The sequence below is a fragment of the Achroia grisella genome, unplaced genomic scaffold, assembly GCF_030625045.1.
Source record: "Achroia grisella isolate CSIRO2021 unplaced genomic scaffold, CSIRO_AGI_Agris_v1 utg1174, whole genome shotgun sequence".
Taxonomy (NCBI): Eukaryota; Metazoa; Arthropoda; class Insecta; order Lepidoptera; family Pyralidae; genus Achroia; species Achroia grisella.
This window is the reverse complement of record NW_026712590.1, coordinates 1,328,115-1,352,693: the sequence shown is the minus strand read 5'-3', so window position 1 is coordinate 1,352,693 and position 24,579 is coordinate 1,328,115. Positions and strand designations below refer to the sequence as shown.

Genomic DNA, 24,579 nt, shown 5'->3' with positions numbered 1-24,579 from the left:
AATTACAATTATAACTATAGTACAAAAATATTTATTTACTTTTGTAAATTTGTTGTAACGTTATTAAATAATGTAGCTACGTAAATAAAATTTAAAGATTGTAAGCGGATAAGTAAATATATTTTTAATCTATTTTTCTTTATATCACATAGTTTTTTATCGTAATTGACGATTATTGCATTCTGCAATTTGGCAAGTGCCATGACTCGATAACCCTGGCTTTGGCAATCACCGCATGAAAACGTAATGTGCTTCAAATTTGTTGATAAATAGTATAAGTCATCATAACGAGTTGCAAGTATTCGTAGTAGAATAAACCGAAGCGCATATACGTAGATAATAAAAAACTATTGTTGACTTGCCGGTCTGCTCTTGGAACCATTTCTGTTGGATCTACTTTTGAACAAACCACTAAGATTCTAATAAGCTGCGAAAATTTTTGGAATCTTAAGTCGTGCACAACTTAGAAATGTATTAGTTTATTTTTGATCTCTTTTCATAAGAACATAACAGAATTGGATTGAAATTGAAATTGAGATTGGTTGCAAGAGTAGAACTAATGAATAGCAACAAAGACAGTGCATTCTTTAATATTTAGTTTTAATTTGATCAGTCAATATACAATATATTTTTTGGTGAATTCAAACAAAAACATAGAGTAAAGATTAATAAATTTATTACGGTACAAGTTAGGTACATTGTATATTATTATGAACATCGGAACAATGGGTAAAAAAGGCAAAAATTAAGTTGAAACTACGTAGATAAAACTAATTAGAGCGTCACAGGCTTACACAGGCGGCTGCTCATGACGCCATAATAATACCGGAACTCTGTATGTTAGTATTAACAGGAAAAGTGCTATTAACGAAAGTTTTGTACTAATCTATATTAAATACATACTATCTTATTTCTAAATAATAATGATTTTTTGTACGATTGTTAAGATTTCTTATAAAAAAGTTATGTATGTTGTCCTTTATGTTATTAGCTCTGTTAACCGTCTTAAAATTAGGACTGTTTAGTCTTAAAATGATATACTGCTTATGCATTCATTTGGGACCGAAGTCACAGGCAAAATACGTACCTATCATATAAATTCAGAGGGCTGATACAAATTTATAAAATTTCAGGGCCATCTATTTGCTAGTTTAGTAAAAAATATTAAAATTAAGAAGTTATATGTTTTAAATTTATAAGACATGAATCTGCCAATTAGTGTACAGAGTCCACGCTTGTTGCTCAAGAGACAATGAAAGTAAGGAAAGTTGTACTGTCAATTATATCAATTAAATTATTTTTTTTATTTTAAAAGTATACTAGCTATTCTCCGCGGTTTTGTGCGCATGGTATAATTAATTTAAAATTTTCACAGAACTTTCAAATTTCAGCTTTATGGAGGCTGTACGTACGTATTTACGTATTGTGTTTAAGGATTTTTGTGATGCTTTTCACAGACAGACTATCTAGGTATATCTATCTAACCCACTCAACTTAGTCTGCGTCGTTTAACGTCATCATTTCTATTAGTCATAGTGTAATAATATGTAATCTATAGCCTTCCTCGATAAACGGGCTAACCTACACTAAAATATTTTTTCAATTCGAACCAGTAGCTCCTCATCTCCAACCTTACCACGAGCAACTAATAAAAGAAACTCTTCATCTTTATAATATTAGTATACATATATTTCCTAAACGCATATATAAAATATTAAAATCGTAAACAATATATGTTTACGATTTTAAGATTTTAATAATGTGTATATGTATATAGTATTCATAACTATATATACGACAAAACCCTACACAAGAATGTGGTACCAGGTGGCATCCTTTGTCATAGGTTATAATATAACGTTACGCATATATCTTTCAATCTTTCGTTCCTTGTACTTGAGGACAAAGCCTTCAAATTCGCTACGCATGTCGCTTTGTTTCTTTGTCCTATTTCACGACTCTTCCTGTTTTTGGTTCTGTGAGTGTCATCGACTCATTCCTTAATATAATGTATAACTAGCTACTACCCGCGATACTCGTGCGTCCTCTTAAACTTGACCTATTTTACTGCTTTCTATAGATATTTTTTATTGATATTCCATAATTATAAAGCTTATGTCTATTCTAGAGGTATTCACGTCAAAATTTTTTAGGACCCATTAAACCGTTTAGTCGTGAAAAGATAACAAAGATAAACGGTCCTATTTGGTTATGAAATTAATAAAGATTGGGTGGTTTGTGTAAAAGATATGCATGAAATGACATAAACACATGTATCACGGTAAATAGGATTTGAGCGCATACAAAAAATAAAACACAGATATAACAGGATAAAAGCAAAGCAATGCTGAAAATGACATAATGTAATCGAAATCCAAACATCCAGTCAATTCACATCTTAATACTTAATAGCTACAACCATGGGGGTTCATTATCTTGCAGTCGCGCATAGTTTCTCTTCATTGTCAACCAATTACAATAGATTTGATCTCTTCTAGTTACTGTCATCAACAGGGATCATAACTGTACTACTGATTGCTAAATGTTAATTCCGTCTAATTTACTGTTGTATCTACTGGTATTGACTATTATGGTACGTTTGAATAAATATATTTTGGTAACAAATTGTTATATGCATATGAATTGGTATTGATATAGGATACCTGCTACATCTGCTTTCAGGTAGTAGACGTTAGTCGTGATACAATCTTCACGTCAAATTTCATTAAGATCAGTTCATCTGTGAAAAGGTTACAAATATATTTTCATATTAATCATTAATATTATACTAGTATGATCGTTGGTATTGGTCTTGGGGTTTCTATAATTATATTTATATATATCAAACATTTTTAATATTTATGTCACTGACATAAATATTAAAAATATTAAAAACTAGATAACTGTATCTAGTGCCCATAACAAAAGCTCTGCTTAGCTTGATACTAGATGGCGCTGTGAGAGATTGTACAAGGACCACTATAAAAGTGCTACGCAGTCAGCGCAACGTTTTTATAGTGGTCTACCTCAATTTTGCCTATTCAGTTCCACTGTATATAAATAATAATATATGATAAATGATATATGGTGAAATAAAAAATATATCATAAACATGAGAAAACAATATTTGTTAACACGCACTTTAGTCATTAGATCTATTATTCTGATTGTCTTGTACAGTGGTTGTAAATATTAAATTCTGTCTATCCTATTTTAGACTAGGTTCGTCCTTTTCATTTCTGTACCAAATTATATGTACACTTTGTCCTAGGCAATCAACGTCGATATCGAAGGCCAACCGTCTATCCCAGACTGAACCTTTTGCCCTGGCATTTAAGATCCTATTAGTTTGCACGCGAGAGCGCAAACCTTGGAAAATGTCAGTCGAAAGGGCTAAACAAATTATAGTGCCTAATAAGCCATGAATAGTTTATTTCTCTACGTCTGTGGTTGCCTAGTAAAACTTTACTGATTTTATGGGTAAATTTTTAAACATTTATTCTAAAGGCCAAAAAATACGTAATGTAGCAACTACGTAACAAATCACGTGATTAGTTAAATATTTTTTTATGCGGTATTTTATTGTAATAGTATTGCTATTTATAAATACATATTTCTATAAATATTATGCGGTTAAGGGAAATCACCAACGGGTAAATACCGCATATCTCTCAAACCACCAAAAATGTATAGAGATCTCCAGGACTTTAACAACAACCATCAAGAAAAAAATTAAGAATACAAAAATATTCAATCTGCCTTTTATAAATGTAACATAAAATAACTAAAATTTTGCTCCGAATTTCATTCAAAATATATGTATTCGGTAAATACATGTATAATGTGTTTCTACTTTTTTAATATTGTCCTTGTACTGACTTCGTACTTCTTGTAATTGTAAGGAATTTCATATAATATAATCAAAGAAAAATAAACCTCAGTTGTGCATTGAGAACCGTACTATATAGGAGATAACTTTATTTGCATATATTTAATCGAATTAGGTGTCATTTTGCGGAAGTCCAATTAATATAAATTTATCAAGTAACTTTATTTGCATTATACAACTGTAAGTTAACTTTAATAAACACAAAATGTATTCAGTCTGCTAGTATATGCAGGTATTATGTGACATATACTTTAGATAATTTTATTGTTCTATTGTCTCTAGAGATCATTATCTCGTATATTAGAAAGCAGTATAATTTCTTCGTTTCCTAAGTCATTCTCATAGTACAGTAGTGGGAATCTGTTGTAGAGTATACCTGTCCTGGGTAGATATAGCCATATGGGATAATAAAATAGGCGAACGAACTATAAGTAATTTGGACTCCGAGAGGTTAGAACACCTAGGTTAGAACACCTCAATCTAAAGTCGTATTCGTTAGGCAGAAGCTGGATTTTTGTGGACTATGCCTTTGCCCCCAATTTCGTCTAGTGAAGATGTCGCCATCACCATTAGACTATTTAAAAAAAAGGGACCACTATTCCAGCATCATAATTAGAAACAAATAATAGTAAAAAGAAAACTGAGTATAAATAGTAGAGTACAAAAAGGACTTTGTACAACTTCACTCTCTGGTGATAATATGGTATTACAATTGGCGATTTATATTCCCTGTATACTTTTAGTGATAATAATGCCTACAATGTATTTCAATACGTACTAACGTTCTTTTATAGTACCCCATTTCATGTTTGAAGGACAGAAATTATCAGTTGGAATTCAAATCCGATATTTTATAGCGTGACTTGTAACTACATTATTATACCTTTTGTCTACGTTGTTAGTTAAAGATTAGATTTAATGTTAGCCATTGCTTCGAATGTTTGAAAATGACGTAAAATGCCGACGGATTTTCCTTGTTTAAAATTTTCTTAATTTTTTAATAAAAAAAATTACACTGTACGACTATACAATAATTTTATTAAAGTAAGTGTAGGTTGGACTCCATTTTCCGCAATTGGTCTCTCATTCGGGCCGTTGTGCGTGTAGTTTATTAAAGTAAACGTATGTTAATTTTTGGAATAGTAATATTATCAGTAAAAATATAAAATGCTTAAATGCGACTTTCTAAAGATCGCATTTCTTTTACTACATCTTTAAGTATTGTACCTAATAGAAGGATTTTTTAAAGTTATATTTTGTAATGGATAAACTCAAACAATTCTCGACCGATTTTTAAATTTCTTTCACGTTTCACGAGACGAGTACATTATCAATGAGTAACATGGGTTGTATTTAGACGAGCAGCGTCGCTGGATGAGGCTAATTTGAAATATAAAGAGGTCCGCAATCGAAGAACTAAATTTAAACCATAACGTCAAACTGTCTCTCTAACCATTGTTTAAATGAAATTTATGTCGTGACTAAGCAATTGTCAATAATATAACGCATATATCACAGTTGTTCGACATAGCGTGATATATTCACGTTATGATAATCTAGGTCAGTACTATCTCCATGCAAATTCGATCGCGGCGCGTTCACTCGGAACAAAATCTGAGATGAAACATTTGAAGTGTCTGTTACAGTTCTACTTTTTATTAAACATGCACTGACTTTTAGTGATATTATTTTCTCGACTAGTTGTTATGCAATTTTTTTGCAGTAGGTATTTTGTCATATGTCTCCTATTCACTATTAGACATTTTTACATATAATTGTAATAAATATTCATTCATTTCATTTCATAAGACTCATATAACAAAAAATTTGTTTAATGTTTTATATTCGTATTAGTATCGATTTAACTTTAATATCGCATTATTATTTTATTTATTTCTGTTACAGTTTTTATATTTTGAATGTGTATTTCTGCGTTACAGTAGTTATATTTTTTTTATAATGCTCAAACCTATGAATGACATCAGAACCGTCTAAATTTTGAATTTTTAACATCAATAAAAGGATTCCTTCCATACCACCTTTATTTAGTATATTTATGCGTGCATTAGTAAGTAATCATTAAATTAACACCTTACATACACTTCGCTACACAACCATTGTATCGAACAAAACAATTGTAGTTAATTTGCTTATTAGCTATTCACTAATGGGAAACGTTAGAAGCATGAATTTGTAAATTTTCTGATTCGACGCAACGTAAACTAAATTGATGATGTATTAATGTTGCTATTTATGTTATGTGTTTTTGTGTTACGGAGTAGTAGATTACTACTACAATGAGATGACTGCTAAGTCGTCTTCCTACAACGTTCCTAAATTTGACGGATGTCGTAAACATTGGCGCAGGTTTAATTATAAGAAACTTAGAATAATTTTAACTAATCAATTCTGTCGAATGTTCTCGTCATTTGTTATAATTTTGCAATCGATAGTATTTATTTCCGTGTCTGTTCTAGTTCCATTCAGTTGCATTACGATTGAACTGTTTATTTCGGTTTTGACCAATGTATTAATATATAATTCCCTACTAATATTATAAAGTATCACTGTCTGTCCATTTGTTGTCTTTTTGCTATTATACAGGCGAACGGATCGGAATTAAATTTGATATTAAGATAGTATTATGAGGACGGACATCTGCTTTATATCAAAAAAGCTAATGAAGTCGCGATTAACTACTAGTAATATATAATAATATTGGTTAACGGAGATAGAAATTAGTCCTTCTTAATGCCCTTAATAATTGTGTATGCCAAATTTCACGATTGATTATGTAGTTTAAGCGTTAAGATATAATTGACAAACAAATAAATGAACACACTTTCTCATTACAATATATTATGAGGATGTATATTATTACAATATATTATTGAATAATTATCCTATACCGATAAGAGGTAATTAAACTTGCAGGTCATCATAACAGATGCACGCCTCTACAGGAAATTAGGACCTCGGTCATTATTGACTCATCTCGTTCGATGATACCGATAACCCGACCAAATTGTATAGACTCTATTCACATACATTTTTAGAAGTTTAGTGAACTCGACAGTTGGCAAGGTTATCGCGTTTGCCATACAAAGTAAGGGTCAGACAGTAATGTAGGTTAAATTGTGTTCTGAACGTGTATTATAGCGGTATGTATCTTTCTTTAAGTGGTAAATATCCCATGATTGAAGGAAGGAGGACTAAATTTTTTTTATACCAAAATACTGGAAACAACAGCATATCCTATTTATTCAACAAAAAATTATATTTACTAATACAATGAATAACCAGGATATGTTGTTGTCTTCTTTCGCCCGTCTTGACTGACGCGAAATCGTGGCCAAATTTGGACTGATTGAAAACTATTCACTTTTTGCACAGTACATATATTATTATATAGTCTGATCACGTATTCGTCAGGCAGAAATTGGTCTTCAGCCACAGCATTAAAACCTTCCGCTGATTGAGTTTACGCTGTAAAGACCAGCTAAGGCCAACAGCATTGGAATAGTTCGCAAAAAAGTAGGAAATTACAATATCAATTTCTAAAGCATTTAATATCTTTCAAAGCCAATTAACCTGAGGCAGTTAACGGATTAATAGCACACATAAAGCTGACACAGACCTCGTAAATATCAGATGTGGGTTAATTGCTGTTTTATTTTGCGATGATATCGAGATGTGACCCCAGACAATGATTTCTGAGGCCAGTTAAATCGTGGGAAGCCATAAAAACCGATTGAATCAAAGCGGTGGCTAAGACAGTTATAGGTAGGATACATATAGCAGCCTCAGAATTAATTCTGTTCATATGAATCTAAATTAAAATTTGTCGTTTGTTTTTTTGTTTGTACTATTAAAAAACTAAAGAAACACAGTATTACATATAAATACAGTAATCTTAAGAATTTAAAGAATGAACGAAAGGAGAAATTGTATAGAAAATATAATACTTACAAGCAAAAGTTCTCAATTCTGTTATGTTTGTTTTGTATGTTATTTTGCGTGTTACAGTAGGTAACATACCTAATGTAACACGCAAAATAACATACTATATGTATATTCGAGATACGAAACACAGACTTAATATTACGTAGTTTTCAAAAATATCTACCTTAATCTTAAGGGAGTTATTTTTGAAAGCTTAAAATTTTATTATAAAATATACTTAATTAAATCTAGACACACTGCAGTTATTTTGCTGCAGATTAATTGAAACTAATTAAAATCTTAAATATATTCATTTTAACAACTTTGAGTGTTGTTGGTGACAGTGATAATTTTATTAGATTCTTTTATATCAAAACAGTTATTGGCACTGTTGCGGGTGAATAATACGATGTTGCTGGTCGAGACGATGTATATTACAGATGATGATAAACTGACAATGTGTACATAAAAATAATGATCTTATATACTAAATAAAAGTAGGAAAATGTAAGGTGGGGTGACACAGTTTAGATACAGCAGTGCCTAGTAGACAATATTGAATTTGTCTTACTAGACATTATTAAATGCAATTATTATTTTATGTATCTAGGTGACTGTGTCCCATAGATATTCCCCCCTTGAGAGAAAAATATATATATATATATTACACACAAAAAAATTATAAAAGTTAACTGTAAAATTTAAGATATTATGCACTTTTGTAACAATAAAAATTCATTATACCCAAATAACGACGTAAATCTTCGACTGTCGTGGGTTTAGGGTACTCGTCGATTGCTTGCCATTTTTCTTGCGTCGGTTTCATCCCTTGGCTCGTTATATGATAACCAAGAAAATCTAACTCATTTGTGAAGAACTCGCATTTGCTCATATTAATTGTTTGCGGCGAATAGTTTGAATTCGCTAGCGCTCTCTTTGGTCTGTGCTTGTTTTAAAAAACACCGAGATTTTTTGCTCCGGTGCCCACCAAAATTCTATAGCCACTTTTAGAGTCGGTTATAGCTAGGCGGTTAGACGGATGAACAGCACAGCGTTCCGTCTTATTCTGCGTCGAATCTAGTTTTCCGACGGTTGTCCATAGGAGCGCGGCATGTCACATTTGTATGCCTTTTCTTTATATTTGCTATGATATAATATAAATAATAGTCATTTTTCCGACTATGCAATGACCGTAGGTGCGAATTTGACCTAGATCGGTAGTTGCTGCGTCTGTTTGTGTGTGGCGAGTGCTTTTCGCGTATATCAGCAATTTCTGATGGCAGTGTCGCAATTAGTGACGACAGGTGTGCAATGACGTCGGCGGTGACTGTTGGCTGTACTCTTGTTGACAGCATTTTTGCTTTATTTTTCCAGTTTCAATTTTTCGTCCAGAGATTATATCCAGCAGGCAGTTGTGTTTACTGGGGGTCAGTAGCACGGCAGGATCCTTGTTGCGCAGTATTGCCAACGACTTTTATGCCTCTTGAATTTCCGAGCCGGTGAGACCCGCTTCTGGGAAGCCGGTGGAAATGTGCAATCGTTGGTGGTGCGCAGGATGCCGTCAGACAGAGATCTCTTGTTTGATCTCGTCGTTTTCCCAGGTATCGTCTCGACCACGTCGGCCAGATCACGTCGGGTAGATCACGTCGGGCAGATCACCACTGTTGCGGGTGAATAATACGATGTTGCTGGTCGAGACGATGTATATTACTGATGATGATAAACTGACAATGTGTACATAAAAATAATGATCTTATATACTAAATAAAAGTAGGAAAATGTAAGGTGGGGTGACACAGTTTAGATACAGCAGTGCCTAGTAGACAATATTGAATTTGTCTTACTAGACATTATTAAATGCAATTATTATTTTATGTATCTAGGTGACTGTGTCCCATAGAATCACGAATAAACAATTAAAACTATTGCTAAATGAATTATTATTGTATATTATATTATATCGTTATTCCACATTCTGTATTAATATTAATTAATAGATTATAAAAATGTAAATTACTTAATACGGTCTTGAATGAAAATATTGTAGGTATAGAATTTCTAAAATTAGAATTCTCTAATATAACATTAATTATATCAAGAAATTTCTTTTCTTTTGACATTGTATTGGATTGTATAAATAGACAATAAAATAAGACTCGTGTGTTTATATATTGACAAGACAATACCCATGGACTTGGCATTGGCCATAAATCTAAGAACTAAAAGAATAGGAGCGTGGCAGCACAGTCTATCGACCTTTGCCTATTTAAAAATTAAATAAATACATTACTAACGTATGATTCTTGTCTGTCTCAGTACCGTCATAGCCACGTAGTAATTATTTACTCAATGCTTATAACCTTCACTCATGATGAGGCAGAACGTCTGTTTAATGATATAATTCAACTGACGTAGTGTTAAGCAACTTGCTTTGTAAAATATGCTTCGGTTGAAGAGTGAGCTATGGCAGTAAAATTACAAGGTTACATTATGAAGGCATGATATTTTAGTTCTCTGGAATGGCAACGCAGGGGGGGTACCACATGGGTTATATAATGACGTGATATTCGTGATGCTGTTTATGTATATATATGGGCGACGGTTATCAATTATATTTTTTTATATATCTGGAATGGCATGCAAACTGACGGCCATAGTAAGTAGTAACCGTCGCTTTTATACATCACCATTAGTTGTCGCCTGTTTCGTCTTTTACATGCCACAAAAATATTTTATTAATGCTCTTTGTAGTTATTGTAAATAAATATTTTTTTCTTTCTTTACAGATAAAGCCTGAAGGAATGGAGAAATCGTCGGCAACCGCCGATATATTTTTATCAAGTTTATTATGAACTAGCCAATCGAGCAAGCATAAGCGAAGCTACCAAACGCTGTTATGTCTATCTGTGATCGCTCGCATCTAGTGATAATTGTATTGTGATAAATCCATGTTTTCTCTCGTTCGACGCTGTGATTATATCGGCTTGCGTTAGTCCGCAATGGATACTTTACACGTCGGCCATGGACACAGCAAGGCATCCAGCCGGAGCCAGTCGCCGTCCGCCGCGGAGCTGGCGCGGGACCCCGCGGTGGTGACAGATGACGCTGTTATCAGATCCCGGGTTCAGTCACCTTCGACCGTGCATCATGTTGTAAGTGTGAGTATATTAGATATTATAATAGACGGCGTTATATTTATACTGGATACAATTATTAAAAATTGTAAAAGGAAGATTTAAATTCGAATGTATTTTTTTTTTGTGTAGATGTTACCGAATACAGAACAGATAAAGTTAATTTATACAATCAATAGTTTTAGCAATTGAATGTACCATGAATGTAACTAAAGAAATCAGGACCTATACAAATTATTGCTTGATTTTGATGAAAAAGAAATGCAATGCATAATAACTCTTATTCCCATTTTATCAAATGACAATAGAATATCGAATGAAATATAGACGTATTCTATGACAAATGAAATATTTTTGTGCTTAATTCCTAATTAAATTGTAAAAGTTTCAAAACTATATTTTTGATTAATAGAAAACCCCTAGAGTAAAAAAAACTTTTAATAAGAATAACGTATTTGTATAATAATAATATTGTATTTATTTGACGTCTTATTTTTCTTCGATGTGATTATGTTGGAAGTACTACAAACTTCAGTGAGTATTATTTAGTCGCGGCCCAAGGACATCTTTTGAGGTTATTCAAGGGAATAGGCACGCAATGTACATGTAAACGACGTTGCAACCTCTACACATATTTATCCACGTTTGTGTTTGTTTATTCTAATAGTTCCGGCTCGTAAACTAATATTTGTGTAAAAGTGCTTTGGCAACATTGGTTTCGCATCGTAAAGCACGAGAACTCTGGTTTTACGCTGATGCATGATTTTATTATAGATCATGAACGCCATCCATCTATTTTTAGTTCTATAAAGTTATTAATTAGTAGTCCTTTCTGAGTGCTCGCGGGTTAAACAATATACACGAAATATATCCTATAACTATCTGGATATATGTATATCTTTAAAATGGTTAATTTATTTACTTTGTGTATAGTGGGGGATGATAGTGGAAAATTCATTGGTACTTCAGGAGGCTCTACAGAACAGGACATAGTACGATTCTACCATCTGCGGAAACAAGTGGGTTTATTATTTCTAGTGAGTACCTACTAATTGCATCACAAAAACACGCATAAGTCCATATGAAATGTTTCGTATCCAAAAGTCTTATATAAATTCAAACCTCATTACACATAAAAAATATTACTAACAACTGCACTACTGACTCGGTCATTTAGATGTTTCTTGAATTTCTGTTGAAATAATTTCCAGCAATTTACCATTGTAAACCGTAGACTGTTACATCTTACTTTCACCGATTTCTTTTGTACGCATAGAATTATACTTTGTAATAAACTGGCGACACGCCCTGACTTCGCACGGGTGCATTTACGGTAGGGAACTCCAATTAAAAAAAAACAGCCCTATTACAATAAATATTACTTGTTGATAATGTAGCTTTTCTATATGTGAATGTATTTATGTAAGTATTGTGTATTTCATCAATTGAATTTAGAATAAATAATATATCTTTATTATTGTGCCATTAGTGTGGATAATATTAGTTTAGATTAATATTCTCTTAATATTAGTTTAGATGAAATTTAAGGGAATGTTTAAATTTTATATATAATTGAACTATAAAATGATATCCCGTATTCTAATTCATTCGTTAAAATTCATTAATATTCCACTGCCAGACATGAATCTCTCCCCATAAGTGGATGATATTAGTCCACTATTAATAACACTTGCCTAGCGGTTTGGTCTACGGTTTCGTTTCATGTTTTGCTTCTCTTGCTCTAGTATTATATGAAATAGATATATTATAACATTTGCGACTGTAGTTTTTAACCATAATGTGGTTAATCAATATTGTTGAAAACTTAATACTAAGGTAATTTTAATGAAGTAATAAATTGCATTGAAATAGCGAAACATCGTTTCGTTGTGGTAAGCGAATGTTAATTTTAACTGACTTCAAAATTCAATTTGAAGGGAACAAAAATTATGATTTGAAAGCTACAACAATATGGGCTTAAAATGTCCAAGGTGATTTTGAACTGCACTATTAAACTGCAGGAACAGCTTGTAGATAAATAATAATAGACGTAGATAAGTACACTACATCTATTAAGTGCGTAGCGGGAGGCTGACTCACACGTGACTCGGTGAGTCACTCAATATCGTAACCGCAGGAGTATAAGACTTACTCATTAACCAGGTTGGTAGTATATTATACCCTTCGATCTTTTTGAAATACAAATACGATTTGCAGTACGATATCTGTGGCATTAGTGTTTATTTGGATATGTTGTGTGATGTTTGATATATTTCAGTGGTGTAGCGGTTTATCACGTCCGCCGGTCGCGACTTTAATTCCATGTATTAGTTAGGAATTGGAAATGGAATTAAAATATCTGTATGTTATGTAAATTTGAATTGGAATAAATTGAAATTTAGAATACAAATCTTTGTATTCATAACTATGATTTTTGTATTAGTTTGCGTGTTTTCTATGTATGTATTTAAAAAATATATTTATGTATATTTATTATTTGTTTTGTAGTCATAACACAGGCTCTGCATAGCTTGAGACTAATTGGCGTGATATAAATTGTCCAGGGTTACTATTATTTCTTTATATGCTTTTTAGTATTCTGCCTTTGATGGAGTTAACACAATGACTTTTGTTAGTAAAAATTACCTTATTATTATTAGTACGATCTTTCCTTCAATGTGATTGAACTAATAATACGAATTGTAGTACGAAATCTGTGGCATCAATGTTTATTTAACTATGATGTGTGGTGTTTGATGTATCTGTTACTATTATTATATCAGTAGTAAAATACCATGGGTATGACGTAAATACTTACACTGATGGTAGAGTACGAGCAAATTACCCATTGATATGACCTTCAGACACTGACACTGTGAATTTTCAAGGATTTTTACACATAGTTGCATTGGATTGAAGGAAAACAATAAAATTTTTACTTTCAATTCGTTTAATTTAATTTTCTATTATAGAAAGCAATCAAGCTTTGCTCAACGTCTACAATATGATACTTATAAAGCAAAACAAATGAAAATATATATTTACACATTAATGTTTTCTAATCTATACTAATATTATAAAGCTGAGAAGTTTCTTTGTTTGTTTGGTTGAACGTGTTATTTAATTCAGTATGTACCGGTTTTGTCTCGGACAGCCCTTTTGTGAGGCAGGTTATAGAATATAGCATACTGCAACGCATATGCATAAGTTTTTCATATACGAAAGCAATATCGCAAATATGTACTTATAACGTATACGAGTACATGGTTACGCAATCGATGATATTTCAATTTGGTCCCGATTGGATTCCTATAACAGTTACGCGCTGATATGTGCAACGATAATTTTCAAATTGCATTCAATACATCTCCGACCGTGATTGAGTGCAGTGACATTTGTTTATTCATCGCTAACATTAATTTAAATAACAATATTGCTTAAATAAAATCATTCAAAATTCCCTTATTGATCTATATGTAGCTATTTAAAGTTTGTACATGTACATACAATATTCTTTGCGAATTGGATCTCTACTCTCATCCTTTTATAGCTTACGTAAATATTATCACAGCATGAAAGCAAATAAATTTTTGTTTACTAACTGTAAAAACATTTACATACTCTTTGACTTTCGTACAATGTTTATGTATGACATCTGTTACTTTGTTCGCGGAATATTTTTAATGATTTTACCAATGTACCTTTAGTAACCATTCCAGTCTTAGATTATATGATACGATAAGCTAAGAGCTTATTCGTTCTTAAAATGCTGGCCAGGCACTTCCAATAAGGTAAGGTTTTGCGCGTGCTCATGGGGCTGCGGTAATCAGTTACCACGGGTTCCCTATGCTATATAAAAACTAATAAATTTAACATTATAGCATCTTCTCCATAAAACAAGACGACATAATGAGATTAAATACTGAATTTACAGGATAGGGCATGACATCTTATTGCTACAGAATGGCAATGAATATGTATACCACTCGGAGGTGCCCATGGTGCTGTTCATTAAGCAAACCTTATTCGTTAAAAAACGTTTAAAACTGATTGCATAGTATCAGTATCCTTAAAAGATGTATAAAAAACGATAGCCTTGTAATAAAAATATACTAAAATTATTATTTTTAGTTTGAAAGGATTTCAAAGTTCACCTTTATCTTACCTGATAAGAAGTGATGATGACATTGTAATTGATGGCGTAACCCGCGGTCCCATAAACTTCACTTTTCCTTTGAAACGCTCTAAATTATAAGTAATGCTTTGAGAGCGGCGTGGCCTTGTGCCTTACTACTATAATTTACATCCAAACGGTACTGAGTTAAAATCTGGGAGGTACAAAAAAGGCGTATCTGTTTACTTAATAGGACAATTCACACAGCCATCTAGTCCCAAGATAAGCAAAGCTTGTGTTGTAGTTACTAGATAACTGATACAAATACTTATATATGTTTTTTTTGCGTACATACATAAATAGAGATTATGCTAATAGAAATGTTGTCTGATCGTATTGTTATTTGTTATGTTTGTCGACAGGATAAGATTGTATATAATATTGATCTCACCCCGGATTACTAGTTTACAGTATGAAAACGTAAAACAACACAACACACAGGAAATATCATGAACAGACTGACAGACAGATACATTTTAGCAATGCAGATGAAATTATAATCATGGAAGTTTACACTATCACTAAAATAGAATTGATTTATCAAGTCTCATAGTAATTAAAAGTTATGTAGAGCTGATATATCGCACATCTGTTGTAATCGCGTTTAAGCTTGTTCACTTTTCTTAGGATGCTGTGTCATGTATTTAATTATTTTTTTTGGATGAGACTAGGGAATTTATGTTACGGCTATTTTTTCTAAATAATAATAAAATAATACTGTCGTATTTACATTCGATACAGTCCTTGCAGAATTGTTGTTAGTTGAAAGATATTTTAATTTTCATGTTGAAAATTGTCAGTGGTATTTTTTATATTCATTATACAACGCAACACACCAAGCGTATGTCTACCTCGACATTTGACTATTTTCCAATTTTGTTTCGCTATAAAGTGATCTTTGACAAATAATCCCAATGAGCCTAAAACTAAAGATTTATTGTTAATTACTATATTTCATACTCTTTTTTATATTTGTTGTATGCACTCGGTATGTAAATTTTCACGTTTTTTCTAATTTAAAGTTAAATCAAATGAAATGTATCTTTATTCGTTCACTTATGATAAAACAAATCTAACGTCAGTTTTGAAAGTTCTGAGTAGAGAAAGTATTTATATATACGAGTATACACGTCACAAAGGCGTCACATAGAAAAATAACTTGAAAGAAAAACAATGAATTACTCGTAGTTGTAACGCTGCATAAATTTAATCCGGAAATTAGATAGATTGGCGACAGAAACATTACTTAGGCAGCTCGCCAAGAACTTATAAAATTCACAGCATCATACTAGATATACTTATACAAGCATTTGTATACTGCTTCTTTATATTATTATTTTGAGACTAGTTCATCAGGCATAGAGCTCACGACTTAGTTGTCTAGTACCTCCACTTTATACCAAATAGGCCGTGTGTTCAATATCAAGATTTGAATACTAATATAACGTTAAATCAAATCTGATCATCATGTATTCAAATCTGATCGACCCAAAAAAAATTCTGTCAATTTTTATTTAAAGAATAGATTGCACTTAGGTTAAAGGAAATATTGACTGAGAAAAATATTTTGTTATGCTCATTGTTTACATTTTGTTCTTTGAATATTTTTTTGTGCAATAAAGAATTATTACTATTATATTATATATTGGACGGTAGCGGTTCACGACTGGTATGGGAAGTTAAACGATGTTTATCTAAGATAATTATAGTTTAGTCGGTAAACATTTATAACTCTTGAGCGAAGTAATTAAAATATTCCATCATCAACGGTTCCTATAAGGTTAATAGACTTTAAATATTTGTGTGTGTGTTAATATTAAAAATAAAGTATATTAAATTTATAAAAATAAAATAGAAATTCCATTAGTTTCATTGTTTGAAATATTCATTTGCAATTTAAACATTTTTGATTAGATATTGCATTCTAATTTCTTCATAGGTCATAGTGAAAATTCTTAATCCGTAATAATAACTGTTTAAAGGCCTCCAGAATCTCGATTGATTTTAGACATAACTCGCAGACATGACACTTGTTGTCTTTTGACCAACACGAACTAATGTAATACAATACTCAATTATGATTAATTAGTCAGCATTTTATCCAAATCGTAGATGTTCATATCCTAAAAAGGTGAAGTTCATTGCTATGTAATAAAAATAGATAATAACCTATGTTTATTTCTAATGTGAGCTTGTTTAAAAAATGTACGTTGCGTGTCTGTCACGTGGTTAATTATTTACAGGGTGATAGGTGAAATTAATGACTATTCATAGTTTTCGAATCAGTAATTTGAATGATTTTTATTAACGTGTTTTAAGTTATGCGTATGCTGTTTCTTACTCAATTTATTAAATATTTTTACACAACAACTTGCGATTTGAACTGTGTTATTTTAGTACAATCTTCACCTCATTCGCAGAATGCATAAGTACGGTACAAAATCAATACTGATGTTACGATTTGAGCTATAAACAACTCGACTACGGTACAATTCACTTTAGTAAACTTTGATATTTATCCTTATTGTTTGTTTTATTTTGTTACCTTGAATGTTAATGTTCGTTCCCATCGTATGTATTGCTTTAGGATAATGGCATTGGCATATCCTTACTACCATTATGTAGGAAGTATTATTATATATCCGTAACGATATTGATTTCATTCGTAATAATATGTTCAATATAGGTATTATAAAACACCCTTTACACGATACTCAATTAGGGTCAATAACAGAGCAAAGTGGGAACGCCCTGAGTTTCTTCTTAGATCGTCTCGTCGATATTACCCCAAGTACCTCGATTTTAATACATAGGTAGGCCGTTAAATACTCAAAAAAAATTTTTTATACTAAGGGACTAAACCTGTACTCACACTGTCAGGTTCAGTCCGGACGGCTTGTATGAACGACGTTGTTCTATTGATGCATTTCCAAAGACGAGTCGGAGCGTAGCAACAACCGTGACAATCAAACGACAACGTCGGCACGAGCCGTCCGGCCGTTATTGTTGTTTATGTGTACACCATAAATTAAACAGTAGTTGTTTACAGTACATGCAAGTAAGCTTATCTTACTTATTTTTAGAAATATTTGTGTCGTTGTTATAGTGTGTGTGGACTCTAATTTAAAAAATGGCTGCCAATAATATGATGTGGTGGGAATAAGGAAGCTTATATCTTATGTATTTTTATCGGAAATATTTGACCCCATTGGTGGGAGATTTGTATTAATAGTGAGTTAAAACACTGCGTAAATGAGCTTACTAAAAGGCGGCCTTAACGTTTAAAGCAGTTTATGACTAGTTTCTAATTTATATATTTTCCTTACATTCCAGGAGCCGTCGTCAAGCTCATCATCACGACACGGCGAGCGAGTGATTCACCATGTCAAGTCTCATTCAAGAGATCTCGGTAACAGTCCGCTGTCAGCTAACACAACCGGCAACAGCTCTAGAGAGTGAGTGTCTTAATAAATGGATTGCCTCAATGGTCTAGCGGTTTAGTAGCCTTACTTCAGAGGGTCGCGGGTTCGATTCCTCGCTCGATACAATCAATCATTTGTATCAATGAGTAAGATTATTTGTGTTGGTCTGGATGTTTTCTATGTCTATTATGTACGTATTTACAACATAACACAACACTGCTTAAGTAGGACTAAATGACGCTGTGCGAATTGTATCCCAATACAATTCTGGGGTTCTTATTAGTTATTATTAACTACCTTTCAAAATGTCATATAAAAACTATTGCCATAAAAACTATTCTGTATTGATACCTAGACGTAATTTTTTGGTAATGGATGATAATGGCACAGTTGACCCGGATACGCTAAAGTTACCAATGGAGAATAATAAATGTGCATGAAGTCAGGTAAATTAGCTCGTGGTGGCTAATTCAGCAGGTTTTCAAGGTGACCGTGTGGAAGTCCACCTAACATAGTACATTGCTAGAAATAAGACAACTACACGACACTATTAATAATCTCATGTCCTAGGGTTAGACTAATTATAAAAATAAACAACGAGTTAACATTCTTTTAAATGTATAATTTTATTCAATTGCGACAGTTACATTATTGTTTCCATTTTTTTGAAGCTATTGTGACGTATCATATCCATTCTGCAAACACTGTGGTACTTAAATTAGCACAATGCTGATATTAAGTGGTAGCCTAATATTAGCACTGTGGGAATTTAATTACCACGGCTGTACTGAATTGTAGCGCTGTTGTCAGTATACAATAAAAATAACGACGAGCTCAGTAGTCCAGCGGTTGAGTACACCGCTTTAATTCAGATGGACGCGGTATCGATTCCTCGCATGATGCAAAGATTTGTATTCATGTGTATAATTGTTTGTATTAGTTAGGGTGTTTCGTATATTATGTATGTAATTAAAAAATAGGTTATACTTAAATCTCAGTTGTCCAATATATATCACACTCACTATATAATTAATAATATTAATAATAATATATACATACAACAATTACAGTTGCAAATACATATATAAAATATTTGGTTAGCAACAGATCTGCTTAGCTTAGGACTACATGGCGCTCTATGAATTATCCTGAGTTATTTATTATTATTATTACTAACTTCTTCCTTTATCTGTATTCCAGTTTGGAGGATTCGCCACAGAAGAAAATTATATCAGGTCTGATTGCTACTGGCGAGTACGCGGCCTCTGTATACAGCCCCAACGTGTCTTACAATCTCTCGGCGGATGAATATGGCTCTCCAAATTACAGAGGTATTGTTTTGTTACTAATGAATAAAATAAAGAAATGTCACATGAATTTATATTTATCCTTACAGACAGACATATAGAGTTATTTTCGCATTTATAATATTAGACTATAAATGCGAAAGTAACTCTATCTGTCTGTCTGTCGCCCTTTCACGCAAAACTACTGAAACGAAAAGGGGGTAAATTAAAGTAGGCGATGAGTGTTTGTATGTAAATTGGTCATTTTTAAAGCTAGAACCATAAAACTTTTTTCTTTGTCTACTTTTTGGGTTATATTATTCAATATTGTTATTCATAATAACTATTCGCATGGACGAAATCTTGGGCACAGCTAATTGATTATATATTATGAAATCATTAATGAACTAACTTGATACATCGGTAATATAACACTTTAGTTAAAGCTCTGCCTAACAAGTACACCACTTGTTAGGCAGAGCTTTAACTCTTATTTAGTCGTACACTCTTACGAAAGTGGTCGTAGCTTTCATGATGATGTCACTGGATTCTCTTCAGTTTTAGCTACTTGTAAACATTGTGATAGTTATATTAAATATTAGTTTAAAAATAATATTACTAACAAATGGACGTTTGTTGCTATAATAAACTTATTTATTATTATTATATTTCAATATATAGTTAACCAAAGGTAGACTGTAAAAAGACGACAAAGAAGGCAGTCCCAAACCAACTTGCTTTATAATCTATTTCGGTAGTAGTCAGATTAGGCTGTAAAATACTACTACTACTACTGTATAACAGGCATGATATATTTGGCAAAGAATGAATGGTATCACGGACATCACATGATAACGTGATGCCCGTAGTACTTTTCGTGTAGGCGACGGTATATCGTCTTTGTTGTCTATTCCAATTACATAAAAAAGGTACAATAATATTGGGTGTATTACAATAATATGTCTAATCTATTGTTTCAGTACTAGACGCAGACTACCAAGGTAATATTTTTTTTTATTATTATCCCATACTTTAATAGTTATCCTTTATTGTAATGACAGACATTGTTATTTTAATTACCGCTAAAATGGCGGAACATTTAAGTTCAGTTATGGCATGAATGTCTGAATATATGGCATATCTGATAATGTGGCATTAATAAATACATACAACCCTAGATTTTAACTCTTCTACCACCAACCCCTATTTTTAATAGCAATATTGGTACTTAAATTTATAATGCGAAACAACGTTTGCCGGGACATCTAATATATTATACATTATTATATAATATTAATCTATTAATGTATATGTTATTGGTCGGAAAGGTCTTTTCATCAGTAAATAGATTATTGTGCCTCGAAAAGTATGGTTGTATTTACTATTTCTACATTGTTGATATTGCTACTATTATTTAAAATAATTATGTCTCATGTAAGTCTGAAACAATTGTATTTATGTACATATGTTTCCTGTTGATAAACGTAACGAGTGATATTAATGTTCAGTGCTATTGTATCCATCGTTCTTGTTCAGTGATTTTATATACTGGTATTATTACACCTACATAATTAAGTAGTGTGGTGAAAAAGAAATTTTATATAAAATGTATTTTAATTTCTTATTATTAGAATGCATATTTTCTTAATGAATATTTCATTTTGAATAATGATTCTTAAAAATTTTGGTATTCATTCGGTTTGTATGTATATATAATTTATAATGTGGTCAATAAAGAAATTTTTCAAATATTCCAAGATTCTGGATATTATTAAAGATAGTAAGTAATATAAGTTATATATATAGTAACAATAATTTAATAATTAAAGGCAGGTTTAAAACCTCTGGAAATAGCCTTTATTTTAATTTAATTATTAGTTCAACAAAACAAAATCTACTAGTTTTACTATATTAGCCACTACACCAGGCATGTAGTATGGTAGTTGTCTACTATTAGCTCTTATTTCAAAATTAAATAATTTATAAAAATAATATTGTTATGTAGTTTCTTTAGGATACTTAATCCTCATAATAGATATGGGTATTTAATGGGGATTATATTAACCAAGGTCATATTTGTATATTAGACCCATATACACATTGCAAGTATGTATGTAAACACAATTTTGATAAGATATACCAAATGGAATTACCAATATAGATTAATAAATATTGTGATATTTTTAATAATATTTTTACTAGCTATTATGGGCGACTTTGTTTGAGAGACTTCTATTATTAATATAGTTAAATGAAATATAATATGACGATTTCATGATAAATAAAGGTATTTACATCTCGACGTTAAACTTGACTCAAATTGCCGTCAGCTCGTCATTACCTGTTGGAGCATGGCAATGCAACCTAGTCGAAACGTCGAGAGAAGTAAATACCTTTATTCACCGTAGATTATTCATATTAAAAGTATATTAATAAAGCGTACTATACACGAAAGTTTAAACTTAGGTATGTTTTTATATAAAAGATAGTTCATATTCTGTCCGCTTACAGTTTATCTACGTATAGAATTTAATTTAGATACATTCAGTTGTCGAAATGTAACAAACAGACAAATTTCGCCTTTACAATATTAATTCAGAATGATAATTATAAGTCTATGACTTAACGCTTTAATTGATTAGAATTCGCGTGGAGGCGAGTGCAAGCGGTCGCTACATTGTACACACCTTAACTCGCCCGGCAGCGACTAGTATTTTCGTATCACGTGTGTTATAATCGGCCTGTGAAGCAAAAGTTTTAGAGTAGTCCGAAAAAAAAAAATAACACCCGGCCGCGATTAGAAGAGTGAATATTTACCTATCTTGGCAGAAACACCGAAGAACTCATTTTACATGCTAATACCACTGTGAGTCCATGCATACGGCGCGAGTTATCACGGCAATTATCAGCGGCCTTTTCTACGAACTTTTTAAGGGTTTAATCCGCCAGTGTAAATAATATAGTGAATTATAAAAGTAAAATGTGTATATTTGATAAAAGACTCGCAAGTTTCAATGAACTCTCCAATAATCCATCAACTAAATTGGGATTTGTTTCTAGTCGTCAAAGTAGTGTTTAGTGCAGATACCGCATTATTCAGCCCCACTTACATTCTACATTACGCTTATGTAGTGGGCTATTGTAATGCATTTAGGAGTACTTCGTTATACAAAAGTGTTTCAATGTAAGTTTAAAGTTTCGAATAAATGATTTTCTATTCTATACAAGTCTCTACATGCCATGCCGTTGTTCGGGCTTTTAGGGTCTGTTAGTGCATATCCAAGTCACTAGTTGTGTATGACGGTGGTCTTGTTACTGAGATTAATATATTTTTATTTTTAGATGAAAGCGACTGCAACACAATGGTGCCGTCATCAAAAGCAACGGCGGCGATTGCGCACCTCAACGCGAAGATTGAACGAACCAAGGATCTTATACGGCTCGAACAGACGATACGGGATGGTCAGTTTAAAATCTTCCTCAGACGCTATCTAAGTTGACTTTGTACAAAGTAGTCTGCGTGGGTGACTGGGTCTCGTCTATTTCTGCCACGTTGAAGAATTTGATGTAAAGGAAAATATCAGAGAGAGGTTATCGAGCGAGCGAGGTATATTGATTGCTTTATAAGAGAGAGAAGAGTCAGAAGAATTGTAATTTACAGGCCATCATGACTATGAATGCATGACCTATGTAGACCACTGGCATTTAATTAGTTTTGTATAACCATGATGAAAATGTTAACCTTAAATAAAAAATATATGTTCTGTGTTTCAGACAACGTGAATGAGTATCTAAAACTGGCCGCAAATGCAGATAAACAACAGTTACAGCGCATCAAAGCGGTTTTCGAGAAGAAAAATCAGAAGAGCGCGCTCTGCATCGCGCAGCTACAGAAAAAACTAGAGGGCTACAACAAACGGATCAAGAATTGGGAAGTAAGTCTTATGGTATATAGCATAGAATTTATATTTGAATGACGTATTATACATATGTATATATATACGTAAATTGTTTATTTGTTTAAGAATATTAAGTAGGTCAGAATAAAAATAAAGCACAAATTTTCACTTTTTAATCAAGGGGCATTATAATTACTGCATGTAACACACAAAAAAATAAATTGTAGATTTCAAATTAAGATGAAAGTTTGATTAATAAGGATAACTATAATATATGTTATGTAAAAATGACAATTAAAATGGTTATTTTATGTATTTCCTTCTGACTTAAAAAGCATGTGTTAAACGTTAATCTATTTGACAATACCTACCTTTGAAGATTCAAACTTTCATTTATTTTTTTTATATTGTATATATTTTTTATATTGTTCGTTTTGTATGATGTTTTAAAAATATAAAGCGATGTTTTAAATTTAAACAATATTATTATATATAGGCGATAAATGAACACACTTATTTGGAATTAATATTTGTTTTTTTTTTTCAGCAACATGGTACAAGCGGGCAAGCACACAGGCAACCTCGAGAAGTATTACGGGATATGGGGCAAGGACTCAAGTAAGATTTATGCTTGTCTACATAGGCGGATAGATCAGGAGATAGATTCTTAATTTAAAGAATAATGTACAAAAATGTGTACGGTTTAGGAAGAAATGGTAGATGTTATACAACTGATTTCTTATTTTAAATTTATTAAAAGTAATATGTACGTAAGGTATTGTTAATACAAGTGTATACTTTTACTCGACATTATAAGGAATAATGTAGTGGAG

General features: G+C 31.9%; 1 protein-coding gene across 1 annotated transcript in view; it reads left to right on the top strand.

The window, feature by feature from the left end:
- Window positions 1-24,579, top strand: part of LOC131851861 (transmembrane and coiled-coil domains protein 2) — a 42,793-nt gene that overhangs the window by 6,977 nt on the left and 11,237 nt on the right. The window contains exons 2-8 of the mRNA XM_059202427.1: window positions 10,618-10,989; window positions 18,473-18,594; window positions 19,762-19,892; window positions 20,828-20,848; window positions 23,190-23,309; window positions 23,622-23,782; window positions 24,294-24,364. Coding sequence (XP_059058410.1) covers window positions 10,831-10,989; window positions 18,473-18,594; window positions 19,762-19,892; window positions 20,828-20,848; window positions 23,190-23,309; window positions 23,622-23,782; window positions 24,294-24,364 — 785 coding nt within the window. The 5' untranslated portion in view covers window positions 10,618-10,830. The remainder of the gene's footprint in view (window positions 1-10,617; window positions 10,990-18,472; window positions 18,595-19,761; window positions 19,893-20,827; window positions 20,849-23,189; window positions 23,310-23,621; window positions 23,783-24,293; window positions 24,365-24,579) is intronic.